Source organism: Ammospiza caudacuta, chromosome 5 (genome assembly GCF_027887145.1).
Source record: "Ammospiza caudacuta isolate bAmmCau1 chromosome 5, bAmmCau1.pri, whole genome shotgun sequence".
NCBI lineage: Eukaryota > Metazoa > Chordata > Aves > Passeriformes > Passerellidae > Ammospiza > Ammospiza caudacuta.
The window spans coordinates 71,420,015-71,437,258 of NC_080597.1; the positions used below are offsets into that span (position 1 = coordinate 71,420,015).

Here is a 17,244-nt window from a genome sequence, read left to right on the forward strand (position 1 = left end):
CATTGTTCTGTTTAGAAAAAGCACATTCTTAAAGTGCTTTTTAAAAGATGGGATATAATCATACAGTGCACCTTTTATAAGTGTATGTGTATATATATATTTTTTTTTTTTTTCTCTTATATGCATTTAGACTGCTGTGGAGTGGTGGGGGTTTTTACCAAATAAGATCCCAAAGTATGTACTCAAGGTTTAAAATTCATGGGGTGCTTTTTTCACTTCTTCAGAACCTAAACTTCAAAGGGGTGAGCGTAGCAGTGCAGTTTGTGCTGAAGACTAATGGAGTGCTTTACATCTGAAGTGGGCTGCACTGTATGTTGTGTGAAAAACTTGGCTGGCAAATTTTGTATTCAAAAAAATCTATTTAATTTGCTTTTCTTTAGCCAGTTGAGCTCTACTGTAAATGGAATTCAGCAGCACCGCCTGTGTGCACACCAGCAGTTCAGCCTCATCACTAATTAAAATTAAAACTCAAATACGTTATTTCCATAATTCTAAAATACTAATTTTTTTGTTTCAAATTACTGATATCAGTTACATTTTTTTAACTGATTCCTTCAAACTCTTTCTCCCTTCAGGTAACCTTTTTGACACCACAACAGACCATCTGATAGATGCAAACCCAGATTTTTCAGTTTGAATTTCACATCCTGCATCAGTGTTCTTAGCAGATAGAAACATCCTCTCCTTTGAGCAATGTTCCTGCAAGCTCAGCACAAGAACTTCAGTGTACTACAAGACATGGGCATCCATACAGTTTTTCTTACAAGTCTGTGCATTTTCCATGTAACCTCAAGTAATGAACCACCAGATCTCTTCATTGTTCTTCATCTTAATTAAGATGATTTCCCTCTGCATCCCATGCATTACTGAATTAGCAGGGTACCCACTCTGAGGTCATTCTCCTGCCTGTGTTTCTCCTCCATGATTGTATTTTTCCACGTTTGTATGCTTGCCAGCAGTGTCTCATCTTAAACCACGAAGAAGTTGTGACTCTTCCTGTCCCCAGGGACCAAGGTGGCTTCTCTCTCCTGGGGGCTTAAAGAGCATCTGACTTGGTGAAGCTCTTTGCTTCTGCAGACCCACTTTTCCTTTCCTGGCTGCTGTGGTATCAATGACAGTCACACACAGCTCTGATTAAAAAGTCCTTACTGGGTTTAGGAGGGAATAAAGGAGGATTTCTCCCAGCAGTGCCCAGGTTCCTAGTTATAGCAAGGAGAAGCTATTCCTCAAACAATTTCCCCTGTGTGGGATGGCTCTTGAGCATCTTGGTAGTGCAGATTGCTGGAGGTGGTAATTTTCCCCTCACTGTTGCCCCCAGCTTGCTCATCACCTCAATTTCAAAATGTATTATTTTTCTGTTTTCTAAGAAGAGGGTCTGCTCACTGTGATTTTTCAGCCCCTGTAAACTGAGTATTGGCAACAATACTCACCTATTTAAAAAAAACAAGTCACCTTTCAGCTGGCACTGTATTGGTATGTCAGCAGTTAAGACAAGTGAATCGATCATGAAATTGCACTACCCTCTTACACACTGAAAGGGTCAGGTCAGGGCTAAGGTAAAACTGTGTGTGGCCCCTCCTGCAAACCTTCATTTCTGCACCTTTCATCAGCACTAAATTCACTTTAAAAATGTCACAGAGAAATCTGGAAGGTCTTACCTGCAACACCTATTGATCACCAGGCAGTTTGAGCACGTGTCCTGCAATTCGAGGGAGAGCTTGCTGGAGCCTTTGCCATTGTGTTTCCTTCCCCTGTGTGTATCTTATCTTAGGTACTTTTTTTATTTTTTGAAACTATTTGGCCTTTGAGTGTCTCAACAGAAGTGCTATTACAGAGTGGGATGGTTTTAAAAATGTTCAACCTCTTTTTTTAACAATCCTAATGCCTGTTTCTCAGGTGTCACAGAATGCCCACAAATAACACTGAAGCCAACGTGAACGGTTTGTTCTGTTGGCACCCGAGAAACCAGGCTCCCAGCTGTTCCCCACCCACCTTCCATGGACTTTTAGGAATGACCATGTTCTCTCTGAAACTGTGGAATAGATTGAATGTGCACTGCAAACCTTAAATTTTGAGTCTTTCCTTCCTTCATGGCTTGGAGTTGCCTGCATTGGGCAGGGGGCACCGGTCCGTTGTGTTGTAACCCTTCAGCAATGAAATCAGCGTTTTTGTAAATTTGGAAGATTGCATTTGTGTTTACTTACTGTGACTACTGTTCAGACTTTCTTCAGAAATCTTTTTATAGGGTTTATTAGAGAGAAGAAAAAAAAATCATTCCATATTTAGGTAAAAATGTCTCAATCTTCTGTATATATGTTTTATTAATATGTAAATATTTAGATATTTTTAAATTACTATGTTCTTAATAAAGCGACAAGGGACTAGTTGTGAAATGGTGTATAACATTGTGTCGTGTTACCGAGCTCTGGGAAATCCTCTTTGTCAGTTCAGAAAAGAAAACCTACAATAAATAACTTTAATTGCAAGTGTGTTCCTGTGTTCTATGCTGGATTCCCGTATTTTAGAGGAATTCCTTTGCCACCAGTGGACTACACATAGGAAAACCCTGAAAGTTCCCACCAGGATGCTGTTTTTCCAGCTGGCTCAGCCAGAAACCACACTGGCCTTGCCAATCACAACAACATCTATATCCAATCATGTAATGACTCTTGAGCATTACAAACTGATATGCTTGAAGTCTAATTTTAATTGAATTAGGTGCCTTTATAATCTGCACTTAAAAGGTTAAGCTCTGCTTCTATGGAAACAACACACAGGAAGGACAAACCAATACTCACAGGTTGGAGTAGCTGCAAAGATATATGCTTGGTAATTCATTATCACACCCTCATCAAATGTTTAGCCTTAGAAAATACTTCCTGCAAAAACATGTTCCTGGTAATCTTCCATCAATTCTAAGGAGCCAGTGAAGTGAAGTGAAGCAGCAGCTCACCACACCTTTTTGGCTTTATACAGGAAGCACTGATGGTAAAAGTCCCAAGGAGAGCTTCCCTCACATTTCAGTGGCTGCCCGGATCGGCTGGAGCCTGGCGCAGATCCTGCGTGCTGTGACAGGAGCCAGTGCAGGCTCTCCCCTCTGGGGGGTGCTGGAAGAGCATCTCGCTCACAGATCACACAATGGTTTAGGTTGGAGGGGACCTCGAGAGCTCCAACCCCTGCCATGGGCAGGAGCATCTTGCACAAGATGAGGTTGGCCAAAGCCCCGTCCAAGCTGGTCCTGAACACTCCAGGGATGGAGCATCCACAGCTTCTCTGGGCAACCTGTCACAGAGCCTCACTGTAAACCAGTCTCATTGTAACATTGTTTTTCTTAATAACTAATCTAAATCTAACCCTCTCCTAGTTTAAAACTGCTGCTCCCTGTTCTGTCCCTACAGGCTCTAGTAAAAAGTCCCTCTCTATTTTTCTTACAAGCCCCCTTTAAGTACTGAAATGCCACTCTAAGGTTTCCTTCTCTCTGGGCTGAGCCCCTCAGCTCTGTTCTCCCTTCTCTGGACCTGCTCCAGCACCTCAATGTCTTTGTTGTAGTGGGGAACTCAAAAGTGTCCCCAGGATTCAAGGTGTGGCCTTACCAGTGCCAAGTTCAGGGGGGACAATCATTCTTGGTCCTGCTGATACAGGCCAGGATGTTAAAGCATGGATTTGTTTGGCTTGTGTTTTAAAAAACAGGGACCAGTTTAATACACTGTTCTTGCAACATTTAAGTGGAGCACCTTAATTGAGTCTAAGGTACAATTGTGAGCAAGAAATGTTCCTGTGTACTGTGATCTGCATGGCACTATTCTCATCTGTGCTGCAGAGCCACCAGCACGTGCTGCTGCCAGCTGCAGGCTCACCTGCTGGAACAGCTTTGGGATGGAGCAGGTGACTCTGGCAGCAGCCACACCTGAGCTTCAGCCACGCTCCTGCTTCTTGCTGGGCCTGTCAGCCAGTGCATCCCTCTGCCCTGGGTACAGGACACTGGAGATTAATGCTTTGGGTGAAAAACATCCTTCTGAAGCTGAAGAGGAAAAAGGATATCCTCCTGGTAACATGAAAGGAAACTGAAGCCTGGGCTTTATAAAAAATGCATTAATTGTGAGACAAGAAGAAAGTCATCTCAAGTGCCTGTGACATGTTGGTTTAGAAACGGCTGGCTGAGTCTTTCAGGGGAAACACACTGTGTCACATCAGAGGGGTTTGGGGATGGGGGTCCTGATGCAGCCACCCCTCCTCTAGAGAAGCCTTCTCCCCAAAAAGCCTCCCCTCTGCTGAGGCCTTGCTAGGGAGTGCATTTCTCCTTCTCTGGGGAAGGGAGGGGGCACAGTCCTAGAAAAAACCCATGGGGCCACATCCTCTTAGAGAAACAGATGCTGCCAGCATTTTGCAAGACTTTTCAAAAATAACCCCCTTGTTCATGTTCTCCCCCAAACCTAAAGCAGCAAAATGCCTCGTAGGAGCTGCTGAGATAGCTCTTCTCCCTCCACTGGCTCTCCCACTGCCTGAGCATCCCCACACTGGCCTGGGGTAAGCACCTGCACTCCTTCCTGCCACGCTGTCATCGCAGAGAGGCACGAGAGGAATTTGTACAAGTAGGTCAGGTATGATTTCTCATCTGCCGACTGCTAATAAAAGCCACTGATGTGAAACCTATAACATTATGAGTATAAATAATTTAGCTCCAGTGTGTAAACATCAATTCTGGGTTTTAAAAAACTCAAAATAATTCCATCAGCTTTTTCTATCCCCTCCATGCACATGTTGTTACACCCAGCTGATAACAAGGGCAGTAACTTCATGTTAAAGTGTTCACAGCACCACCCTTGCCCCCGGAGCTACCAACAAGCATGGGGTGAAGAGCTTCATCCACCTCTGCCTAGCAAGGGACAGGTGAGAGTACCATGGTGGCCCATGGCTCCTGCTAGGGCCTGGCCACAGGGCCAGCCTGGACTGGCAACAATCACCATGGGCAGAGATGTCCCCAGGCTGTGTCCATCACCAGCACACCCAGGAGAAGTGTCATATTCAGGTTGGGGTGGATGGAAAAGGCCACCCCACATAGTTCTGCCATCCACTGACCCTCAGGTGGCCTGCAGGGTCTTTCCTGCCCCAGGGTGGTTCAGCAAATCATACAGACTGCATGTGCATTCCAGCAAAGGAAATCATCCAGGAGACCTTAAAAATCCTCACTGGCAGCAGTGCTCCCGCACCACAGGATCCCTGCCCTGCTTTTGCCCCATGCCCAGCACTGCCCTGGAGACATCAGGTGAAAGGGGTGTCAGCTAGAGAAGGGTGAGGGGGGCATTTGTGTGTCAGGACAGTGTGAGCCCGTGCCAGCTCCCCAAGGGGTCACTGGGAAGTTAGCAGGGATGGATCTGGACTGGAACCAGCATGTGGCTACTGCCATTACCACGGCTTAGAGAAAGCAAAGATTAATGTAATCATTTAATCCCGAGAGATTTCAGCATTCACCGACTGTATCTCATGTCTCCATTCATCATTGCACAGGGGATGTGTGTAAACTGCTCTACTCTTAGCTGGACCTCTGCTCCCCCCTGATTTCCCTTCTCCTGAGTTCCTCACAGGCCCTCAGTGCCCAGCTCTCCCCACTGCCACATCCCTGCCTCCTGTGGTAAGCCCTGCCTCACTGGTGAGAATGGTGACATCATCCACCCTTTGTTTTCTTGACTCTTTCCTGGTGATGGCTCCATCCTCAAAACTGACAGACCTCCACCTCACTGGCCTGATGCTGGCAGCACCAGTGGGGTATCCCCTTCCTGCATCTCCATCCACCCTTCATGTACTGCCCTGATGCTGTAAGGAGAGCCAAGACTGGGCTGGACACCCTGCAGGGAATGGGGTTTGCCTCAGGGTTAGAAGGAAACTTTGTCTGCATTAAATCTGCCCAACCACCACGGTCTGGCTGGACAACAGAACAGCATCAATGACAGTCAATGACTCACTGTGGATTTGTCCTTTCTGTCCCTCTGGCCCAGGGCACCACAGATGTGATCTGTCCCATCCTGCCTGGGGGTCCTGCTGCCTTCACTCCTTCCCCCAGGACTAAAGCACAGGCAGAGGCTCCTGAGCAGCCCAAGGCCACCTAGCACACCCAGGTGCTGCTGCCAGCCCCAAGGAATGGCAGTGGATGTGCTGCATCCCACAGAGATGGAGTGCTGCTCTGAGACCTCCACTTCCTAGAGCCTTGTCGGTTTCCCGGCTGTTTGGGTGACCTGGAAAGGCCCGGGGTGGCCTTGGACAGCCCGTGCTTCAAAGGACGAGAAGAGGCTCCAGATCTTTTCTCGGTCTCGGTGTTTATTAATTGTTTATCTAAAAGATTTTCTCTTGGCCTGACAGAGGTCTGCTCAGCAGCCAGCCATGAGCACACTGCGAGCCCCCGGGGCGGTCACCTATCTTTATACTCAAAGTTACGTATACAATATTTATCAATTTTCCCCAATACCTTTTACCCTTATTAACCAGTGCACTTTTAGTAATAACCAATCCCAAAGTGCCAGCATCACCACAGAAGATGGAGGCCAAGAAGAAGAAGAAGAAGGACAGGACACGCCCCAATTCCTCCATCTTACTTCTTTAGACCCCCCTGTACAGAAATCCTAAACCCTGTGTTTTACACTCTAATTAACTTATCCCTTCACCATTTACCCAGTGAAATCCTCCCATCCTCATACAGGTGTCGTCTCCTGTGTAGGATCAAAGTCCAGCCACCAGACACTTCTGGCAACATTCCAGGACTCCCGAGCCCCCCAAGGGTGGTCTCGGTCCCTCTGCACCTCAGTCCTGAGGTGCTGAGATCCCACAGAGCCTCTGCTCACCAGGGCATCATATTCCCAGCTCCATCTCCTGGACAGCACAGAGTGCCAAACCCCAGTGCATTAACATAGATTTTACATTTAACATTCATCACAAATGGGCTCCCACATGGCTCCTCTGCTGCCTTTCACTGAGCATGGTCCATCAGCTCCCAACTCTCATTTAAAGTCCCTTTGGGGAGGGCAGTGGAGATTCCTGCCTCATGCAGGCCCCCAGCACCCATTCCAGTGGGATGGTGTTGTTGTCATTATAGTGCAACAGTTCTATTGTCATTACATTGCAAGGGTTCCATATTGCTAGAGTTTTGTACCTCCTTGATGTTTCTTGTTGGCAGCTCCTCTGGGCACTGACTGTTCCTTGTCCTCACAACAGCCAACTGACTCCAGTTCCCACCAATCCACTCTTTTATAACAGTTTTTTTTTTGGCTACAGCTGTGGCCTGTTAACATCAGGCCTGCTCCTAATCCTTAATAACTAACCCAGCTGCAACTCTTTAGGGGGCAAGATTACTTTCTATACCACCTTTATTTGCTTATGGTCTATCCCCCTACATGGTGTCCCTGGGAATTGCCCTGACCCAGATGCCAGACCTTGCACTCAGCCCTGTTGAACCTCATGAGGTTCACACAGACCCACTCCTCAAGCCTGTGCAAGTCCCTCTGAAGGCATCCCTTCCCTCCAGCACATCAGCAGCACTACTCAGCCTGGTGTCACCTGCAAACCTGCTGAGGGTGCTCTAGAAACCACTGCCTGCGTTGCTGATGACAATATGAAATAGTTTTGGTACAAAACCTTAAGGAACACCTCTCCTTACTGGTTTCCATATGGACATGAAATGTTTGACAACTCTTTGGCGATGACCATCCAGCCAGTCCCATATCCACCAAACAGCCCCTCCATCAAACTCATACCTCTCCATCTCGAGGCCAAAGTGATGGGAATGACCATATCAGAAGCCTTACAGAGCCCTGAACCCCACTGCTGTGGCTTATAGGTCATACAGGATCTAACACCGTTTGAGGATTAATCAGCTGGCAGCCTGTCTCACCCTGTCATGGAATCAGGAACTCCCATCCACTGAAACACCTCTGTGCTGGATCTAGGGGTGCTGTGGGGCTGAGACCTCTCCTGAGCTGGCAAATCAGGTGCTGCAGATTCACACAGGATGCTGGCACAGCAACACCCCTGAGAGGCTCTGACCCAGCAAAACCCCACCTTGGCACACAGAGCCAGGGCTCAGAGGCTCTGTGTTGGGGTATGCAAACCCTCTCTGCTCCATGCTGCAAGTTTTGGTCCTTGAAACCGTGAGGCAGAAACAACACTGCTGGGCCGACCTTGAGCAGCTCTGCCATGTTCTCCATCCTGCTCCGAGGGGGGAGGTGAACCCCCCACCCCACACAGGAACCCCTCAGCTTTGGTGGGCACAGAGCCCTCAGGGAGTGCCAAGGTTAATGCACAGCAGTGCTGCCCTCCCGGGGAGGGTTCACTGCGAGCCCCAGAGCTCTTCCTCCAGAAACAAATTGCTCTTCAACTATTGCCACCTTGTGGCGTCTGTGACCCGCTGCTTGTTCCTTTTATCTGCTAATGGTGTTGGTGAGAAGCAGCAGTGTACACAGGCAATTTTAAAATGAAATGTAAATGAATCAGAAATGCCTACGGAGGAGCCATTAGCATAAATCCAATCAAAGGGCTTTGTTTAACTTGTTAAAAATGACTAAATATTTAGTGAGTGTGGGTGGGTGAGGTGATTCTTGCTCACACTTGGGAAGTTTTAGAAGCAAAACTAATGCTGATATCCTAAATGGCTGAACTTATAAGCAATTTTCTACCCTGAACTGTGTCTCCTCAGTCTATAACTCACTGGAATATTGTCCCCTGTTCAAGATCACCTCTAAAATATTATCACAGAATGTGCTGAGTTGGAAGGGACCCACAAGGATCATCAGTCCAGTTTCTTGCCCTGCACAGGACACCCTGAGAGTCACACCCCGTGCCTCAGAGCATTGTCCAAACACTTCTTGAACGCTGCAAGGCTCAGTGCTGTGACCACTGCCCTGGGGAGCCTGTTCAAAAACCCTCTGTGTGCAGAACCTTTTTCTATTATCTGACCTAAACCTCCCCTTACACAACTGCAGGCCATTCCCTCCAGTGCTGTCACTGTCACCACAGAGAAGAGTTCAAGGCCTGCCCCTCCTCTTCCCCTCATGAGGATGTTGAAGAGCACAATGAGGCCTCCCCTCAGTCTCACCTTTCTCCAGGCTGAACAAACCAAGTGACCTCAGCCCCTACACACACAGCTTCCCCCTCCAGACCCTTCACCATCATTGTGGCCTTTTCTATGCACACTCTTTAAGAGTTTAACATCTTTCTCATATTGTGGTGCCCAAAACTGCTCACAGTATTTGCTTCTAGGAGTGGTTGACTCACTCAATGAGATATCTGGTCTCATCTCCTGGGAGTGGGAATTCCCTTGGAGCAAACCTTGCCCATCCCTGTCATGCCAATGGTCCCATCCAGGTGGGATGCTGAGGGTGCAGTGCAAGCACCACCAGCAGAGCAGGACCACCATGACCACCTGTCTTGTGCACCACAAAAATCACCCTGGGGATGGTAGACTCAATAGAAAGGAAATATTTTCTACAATGAAATCGATTAAACACTGCAAGAGTTGCCCAGAGAGGTGGCACATGCCCCATCCCTGGAAACATTCATGGTCAGGTTTGTTGGGGTTTAAGTTTTCAACTTCAGCCTGGTTTAGTTGAAGATGTCCCTGTTCATGGCAGGGGGTTTGGAACCAGGTGACTTCTAAATGCGCCTTCCAACCCAAACCATTCTGTGATACTATGAACAAGAGACATTCCAGTGCCTACAGATTTTATCCAAACTGGCAGGAATGGGAAGGGTTCACTCCTTTGGCCCCAGTGTTACCTGCTGAGTGTCAGGAAGCTGCTGTTTGGTGGCAGTTTCAGTGGCACCAGCAGCCAGCCCCAGCTCCCTGTTCCTCTGCTGCAATCCACCCATCCTGCTTCCACTCCTCACAATCCCACATTCACAGCAGCTTGTGCAGAGATCAAACCAACCCTAAAGTAAAGTGGGGAAACTCCAATTTTTGGAGCACACATCTACTCCCTGACCCATCGGTTACACTCTGGCTGTATGGATACTGCTAAGGATCTTGGTCATAGAGACGCAGCTCTGCAGCTTGGATTAAATCAAAACCCGAGTTAAAAACAGCGCTCAGCCTTGGCTCTGCTGTGACTCCTTGGGCTCCGCAGGGATCTGTCAAGCTGGCAGCAGACGGGGCTTGGGGCAATGCTTTGCATTTGGGAAGAGCAGCTATTTCCTGCTGCTCTGCTCTCTGGAATGGAGCCGCACCGAGCGGGTGTTAATTGCCTTTTGGAAATCAAAGCAGCGGGCACGGGGGCTCTCTGCTGGGCTTTGCTTCCCCCAGGCACTGCCCATCAGCGGCTTTGCCTCCCTGTCTGCACAGGGAAACGCCTCACCTGGAGGGATGCTCTCCCCAGGGAGCATTTGCCCCATTCCACACTGCCCCAGCCTCAGGTCCTGCAAAGGCAGATGCTGCTGTGCAGAGTTCACTTAATGCCAATGCTGGGCACAAATCCTGGGAAAACACACTCAAATTTGTCAGCGGGGAGGGGAGGAGGAGCAGTGGGATGCAGGGAATGGGAAAGAAATGGAGAAATGGGAAGATTTAATGTGTGATTGTTTCCCTCCCTGTGGGATTTTGTGGGTTTTACTTTTAAATGCTGGGGAAAAGCCCTTTAGGAGAATGTGGAGCACTTCCCACTACTGCCAGGTGCATCTGCTGAGTGCAGGGCTGCATTTGGGGGTACAGAGATATGGGGAGCCCTCACACCCTCCTCCATCCACCCCCACATCCCAGCCAGTCCCACCAGAGGGGTCTGACCTCCTGGCAGCTCCAAGGATCCAGCACTGCATTGAAACAGCCTTTGCATGTCTTGGTGCATGTAAATCAGGGGCTTTCCAGGAGTTTCCTGGAGGAGCCACTGCCTGTGGGCTCAGCAATCCTCATTCCTCCTGCTAGCCTGGACTGGGAGCAGGAGAGTTCCTGTGAGACTGTTATGGCAACACACTCACATCCAGCCCCTCAAGGAGATCAAACCACCCAGCCCCTGCTCAGGGGCTTGGGCTTGGTTTGTTTCTGCTTTTCCATGGGGAAAACACACCATGGCACAGTGGTTATCCCTGAGGAGATGAGAGGTGGCATTGGGCACACCTGGTCTCTTACAGGGCACCTCACCTGCAGCTCTGAGAGCACTCTGCTGATGTTATACCTGTTTCCCATATAAACCACTTTTCCTCATTTGCTCAAGTTTTAAGTGCCTGCTTGGCACAATTCTGGGTGGGATTCAGCTCTGTTTCAACAGTTCAGGTGTGTTTAGGGGATCATAATTACATACTCATCTAATGGATACTGCTGGGGCAGGAGAAGGAGAAGGGACAGGGACAGACTTGGAGGGCTGGCTGCATGTCACTCTAGGGAGGGAAAAGGGAAGCTGGGAGCAGCAGCATCCTTCACTCCCACACCTCTGGTTTCCAGGTTTGCTGAGGCCATTTTGCTCCTTGCAACAGCCACTTGTTTCCCAGGGAGCTGTTTGTTTCCCTGCTTGTGCATCCCACCAGCCTTAGTTCAGCATCAAGAAGTGCCTGGCATCTCAAAAAGCTGTGGATGCCCCATCCCTAGAACTGTTCAAGGCCAGGTTGGCCTTTACCAATCCAATATATCTAAAGCTGTCCCTGTCCATGGCAGGGGTTTGGATTAGATGAACTTTAAAGATCCCTTCCAACTCAAACCAGACAGGGATTCTAAAACTCTATGGCTTAAACAGCACATTTGCCCTCTGCTGTGCTTTGGCAGCAGGACATTTCCCCTCTGGATTCACCTAAATTCCCACCCATCAGTACCAACCCCCCAGCTACTACACAGGGCTGGCAGCAGAGGAAAGCAGGAAAATCCTGGATGGAGAATAAGATTCCTTGCCAGAGAAATTATCTGAAGCAGGTGGTTCCAGCTCGGAGAAACTCAATTTATATTCCCAAATGACATGCTGGGAGCTGCTCACAGCTCCATCAGCAAGCACAGCACAGGCAGGCAGATGTTTTGGCACGTGCCAGCAGCTGGAATAGGATTGCTGGCTCAGCTTGGCTGCACCCTTCACTCCAGACAGTAATTTGGGAAGTCAGTGTTGGAGGCTCATCCCAAGGGAGCCTGTATTGAGTGGCTGGCAGAACCACACAACTCCTGAAACAAAGAGAGGGAGCAAAGCTGGGCAGGAGGAGACACTGCTGGATTATTTACAGTTCCAGCCTTGGGGAAACCCTGGCACAGAAAAGCACTGGCTGTGCTTGGGAGCAAAGGCCATGGTGGTGGTGATGGGGTTGTGCCCCTGCCATCCCCACTGCAGGAGCAGCTCTGCCCAGGGCTCATCCCTGCCAAAGGAAGTGGGGAATGCTTGGGGATGGCTCCAGTCTGCTGGGATGTGGCTTAGGGACACGAAGCCCTGCAAAGAGAGAGGGATACAAGGAGCATTCTGTGGGCACTGCAAGGCACGAGGCTTGTCCCCATGCAGGTGTTGTCAGCACAGGTGAAACTCCAGGTCTGGAGGGGGAAGGAGGAGGTTCCCACACGGGCCGGGCAGTGGCACACTGGCAGTGTGGCAGAGGCTGAGAGGCTGCTGCCTCACCAGGCCCTGTGTGGTTGTTTTATTTTCTGTGTGCTGCCCAGTAACAAAGAGCAGCTGTGCTGTGCCTGCTGCCCCAGACTGGCAGAACAAAAGGGCTCCATGAAATGCTTCCCCCACATGTGACAGGCAGGGTGGGAATACCAAATCCAATGCAGTTTTGCAGAGATTTGTGTAAATCCAAGAGGGCTTCAGCAGAAGCAGCCACTAACACTGCAAGAGGCAGTGGGAGAGCACACAGGCACATCTCAGACACAAAATGCCACCTTCCCAAACTGCCCACAAGGCTTCCCAGAGCCAGGCTTGCTTCCACCTGAGGTACAACTCAGCCTGCCCACCCTGGGGAGAGACCTCACCACCCCAGCTCAGGGCTGGTGGCTGCTTGTACAAGCCATGTAGATGCCTGGGCAAAAAAAAAAACAAATAGAAACTGAGAAGTGAACTTTCCCTTGCAGCTTTTGGGGAGGCCAAGTGCAGGAGCAAAGTATGAAATGCTGCAAAAGGGATGAGGAAGAGACACAGAGACAGATGCTGTGAGGGTGCCTCTTAGTAGGGAGGGTTAGAGCAGCTTTATAGCACAGTGGTGTTTAACTGCTGGTGCAAAAGCAGCCAGGAGCCCCTCTCTGGGCACACAGCAAGGGAACAAGCACCAAGAACCCAGCAGCAGCTGTGTACACACCACCCTCCCCATCCCACATCAGCAACTGATGGAAAATGGGCTCCAGGTGAGTCTAGTCAGACCCCATAGGTCACTGACAGGCAACATCACCCTGTTTGACTGCTACAGGGTGGAGCTGGCAAGGGACTGGTGCTGGAGCATCATCCAGGAGCAGAATCCCAGGAGCCCCCATGGGTGCCCCCTCCATGGAGGATGCTCAGCTGGGTGCAGGGGATAAGTGCAGCCTGCAAAACCACAGAGGACACTGCACTTTCTTGAACTGCTGTAAACCACAGTGGGAATGTTTAAAAGAAGTTGCCAGGCAGGTATGATTTACTTGGCTTTTGATAAAATCTCACATCAGAGACTATTAATGCACCTTATCAAAGGTTAAAGGGGCAAAGTCCCCGTTTGGCAACAGAAAACAAAGACAGACAACATCTGCTCCTTGAAGCAAAATGAGCAAACACCAAGGCACAGCAGAGGTCAATACTGGCATCATTACTATTTAATACCACTTGTATATTAATGAGAGGCAGGAAAAAGAAATAAAACAAGACAAAGCAAACCAACAATAGTCCAAACTTACTTTACTTTGTCAAAACAGAGAGAGGTAGGGAAAAAAGTCATGCTGTGAGATGTGCTTTACATGAGAAATTAAATTATCACACTAAAGTTTGCCAGTGGAAGTAGTTTCATAGTTTCAGCACATTAAACATCATATTCAGCCCAAGTGGGGCTGAACCAGCTGGTCCCATTTTACCAGCAACTTCATTGTGAATTCTGAAATGAGAAAAAAAAAAAAAGACAAACACTTTCGCTGTCATTTCTTACCCTGGTTTTAATCAGCCAGTATTTCCTCATGCTCTTGTGATGCCACAGTTTCTTGGTTACAAACATCGCAGGGGAAGGCTGCATTGTTTTAATAAAAAAAAAAAAAAAAAAGTTTCTGCTGACATTTAAGAAACAGAACAGGGAGAGTTCAAGCTCTGATCGTTTTGTAAACACCAGAGATGCAGGACCGAGTCAGAATCCCACATGGATCAGAAATATTGCTTAGCTTTAACCCGGATGTGTACACAACACAGCACCTTGGCCAAAGAAATCTGAGCTGCTAATAAACCACACTGCAGGTCACCCATGGAAAAAAGACTGATGAAATGCAGGCCCTGCACCTGTAAAGGCTGTAGACATCTGTCATGTCCTCAAGCCAGCACAGGAGGCAGCTGCCTTTGATGAGTGATCAGGCACAGCACAGAGGGCTTCACCTTCTTTTCTTTCTCCTTTTTGCTCTTCCTAAAGTGTGTGGAGCAGTCCCTTCTCATGGCATTGGACCAAATTGCTCCAATCATGGAGTTTCTGCTGGAAGTTTTGGACACAGATGACAAAAAATGCCTTTGGGAGGGAGGGAGGGAGGAAAGGAAATGTGATCAGTTTTTAAGTCTAGAAAACCACTATTGGACTCCAGGAAAATGTTCCATGAAGCTGGTGGCTCCAGCAGTGTGGGGCCTCCCCAGGGCTGCTGCTGGATCCATCACTACTCTCTCAGGGTTTTGTTTATGATCCTGCAGGAAAAGGACACTTCCCTGTGTGCACAGGACTCCCTTCCTGATGCCCTGAGTCCCTTCCAGCAGCTGTTGCAAGCCTGGAGCCCCTAGAGAAGCAGGGGCAGGTGAGTGCTGGGGGCAGCAGCACACCTGAGGCTGCAGTGCAGGGCTGGCTCACTGCTCCTCCTGCCTCGGCTTCCTTGGCAAAGCCACTTTTGTACCCCTTGCCTGCCCACACAGGCAGCAGGGCCTGGGGCTCACGTCCACAGGGACATGTGCAGATCCACCCAAGGATGCTCCATCACTGTCTGTGCCAAGAAATTGCTTTTAATTAATCAGGGCTTCAATTATGTGTAGTTCTCATCTCTATACCCTGGTCCTGGCTAGATTCAGCTCTACAGAGTCACATCTGTGGAGTACTAATGAGCATGAATTTCCAAGTATTCATGTTTTCTTTCATGTTACCACCTGGAAATCTCAATTTATTTTATTTTCCCCTCTGTTAAAGAAATGTCTAGTCCTTACAGATGTGCAAAAAAAAAAAAAAAAATAAAGAAGATATAAATATGATCCAATTCCCTCTTCCCTCCAAAAAATATCAGAAAGGAAAATCATGTAAGTCAGGGTTCAAAATCAGCAAGGTTATCTCATGGTTTTCCTTACACTTCATGTTTGGGGTTTTTTTTAAATGAGGTGCTGGTTGTAGAGGTAATGGCTAAATGCTGGAGAAATGTTAGATCAGAGCATCTGATTTCCAGCTCTCAAGATATTACAGGGTTTTTTTCAGATTGAAATCATCTCTCAAGGAACACACAGATGTGATACGAGGCCAGTGCTCAGCAAAATCAGATCGATGGCAATCAGAAGATTCCGAGATCCTCCGCCTCCTCTCCATCTGGGAAGAGGGAGAGGCACTAAAGGGTTCAAATTCCAGGTCAGGACTGCAGATGCCACGTCCTCAATTCATCTCTGCTGTCAAAACCATCAGCCAAATGCCCCACAGCTGCTCACTGAGAAACAGCTTCTGTGTGTGGAGCTCGAAATGCTTTCAGAGAGCAACATGGAGGAGCCTGAAAATCAATTAATTATACAAATATTAGTGACTTCCTAAATGTGCTCAGTGCTGGGAGCTCCCATGCACCTCTGGTCCCCTGCACCACAGTCCTGGGGCAGTACATTCTCTGGGAGATAAAGAGAGTAATTAAAATCAGGCAAGAAAAGCAACACTTTATTTTTTTTCTCTTTCTGCTTGTTTTTAGACAAGACTTTTTCAAAGCCAGTTGCATGAAAAGCAATCTTTGAATTAACAGGCAATTACTTAATTAGGTACTTAGCTGCAAATTACATGAAGCAAAGTGCCTGTTTTATCTATTTGGAAATGTAAACTGGGCCTTGTGCTATCCCTAACACAGAAATTCCCTCCTTTCTAGAGAAAACTTGTCTTGCACATAAAGCAAGAGACTCATCTGAATCCTGATTTTAATTGCTTGGGAAAAGGGTCTTTGGAAGCACAAAATGCAGTTTTAGGGAGAAAAATTAACTGAGAAGACATTGGAAATCAGACATGTTAGATTCCAGTGATTTGTATATTAAATGCATAAGAAAAAATGGGATGCTTTGCAAATCAGTGGTGGAAAAGGGTTGAATTGAGCAGTAGTCTGTGACAATCGTGGCTGCTGGCTACTAAAACACAGCCCAGCTTCCTCGAGTTGTGCTGAACCCATCACCACCTGCTGCAAAACAGGATTACATTTTTGCTGAAGCATGCTGAAAGCCACATTCTGGGTAAAAAAGTCACCAGCTGACACACCCAGCCTCATTGCTGTGGTACCTGCAGTCTTCCATGGGCCACACACTGATCAAACCCCTTGAAGATGACACCTGAGGAAATGACACCTCTATCTCCCTGGGGCTACAGTCTTGGCTCTGCACTCAGAAAAATTTAATGTTGGCCAGATTTTGCCCATTGTCAGGTCCATTTGAACACCTCACTTTCCTTTAGCTGAACATTTTGGTGTGACATGGCTCAAATGTGACTTTTTGTCCAGTTTCTGGCCAAAATTCAGCATCAGTGGAAGACCTGGATCTGCAGGTGTCAGGTCTCCTCAGCTCTGGTTCAATTTCCCACCCAAATTGTTCCCAAACTCAAAGTTTTCATATTGAAGGAGAAGGTGTCCGAGCAAGGCAGACTTGTCCTCCTCAGGGGAAATATCAGTGTGAGGAGGGATTTCTTCACAGAAGGGATGATTAGCCATTAGAACAAGTTCCCAAGGAGATGAGGACAGGTTCCCAAGGAGGTGATGGAGTCACCATCCCTGGAGGTGTTTAAGGAAGGCCTGGATGTGGCACTCAGAGCCATGGTCGGGTTGACAAGGTGGTGTTTGGTCACAGGTTGGACTCGATCTCAGAGGTATTTTCCAATCAATTTCTAATCAATTCTGGGATAAGGGGAAATGGCCTTACAGACAGGGGAGATTCAGAT

At 48.0% G+C, this 17,244-nt stretch overlaps 1 protein-coding gene across 2 annotated transcripts in view; it reads left to right on the forward strand.

The window, feature by feature from the left end:
• The window catches only part of BEND7 (BEN domain containing 7), a 46,584-nt gene extending 44,126 nt beyond the window's left edge, over positions 1–2,458 (forward strand). The window contains exon 9 of one of the 2 annotated variants that reach the window (XM_058805078.1): positions 576–2,458. In XM_058805078.1, the coding sequence (XP_058661061.1) occupies positions 576–637 (62 nt within the window). In that variant the 3' untranslated portion in view covers positions 638–2,458. The remainder of the gene's footprint in view (positions 1–575) is intronic. The other variant, XM_058805079.1, reaches the window with a different exon arrangement.
• Positions 2,459–17,244: the final 14,786 nt, after the last annotated feature.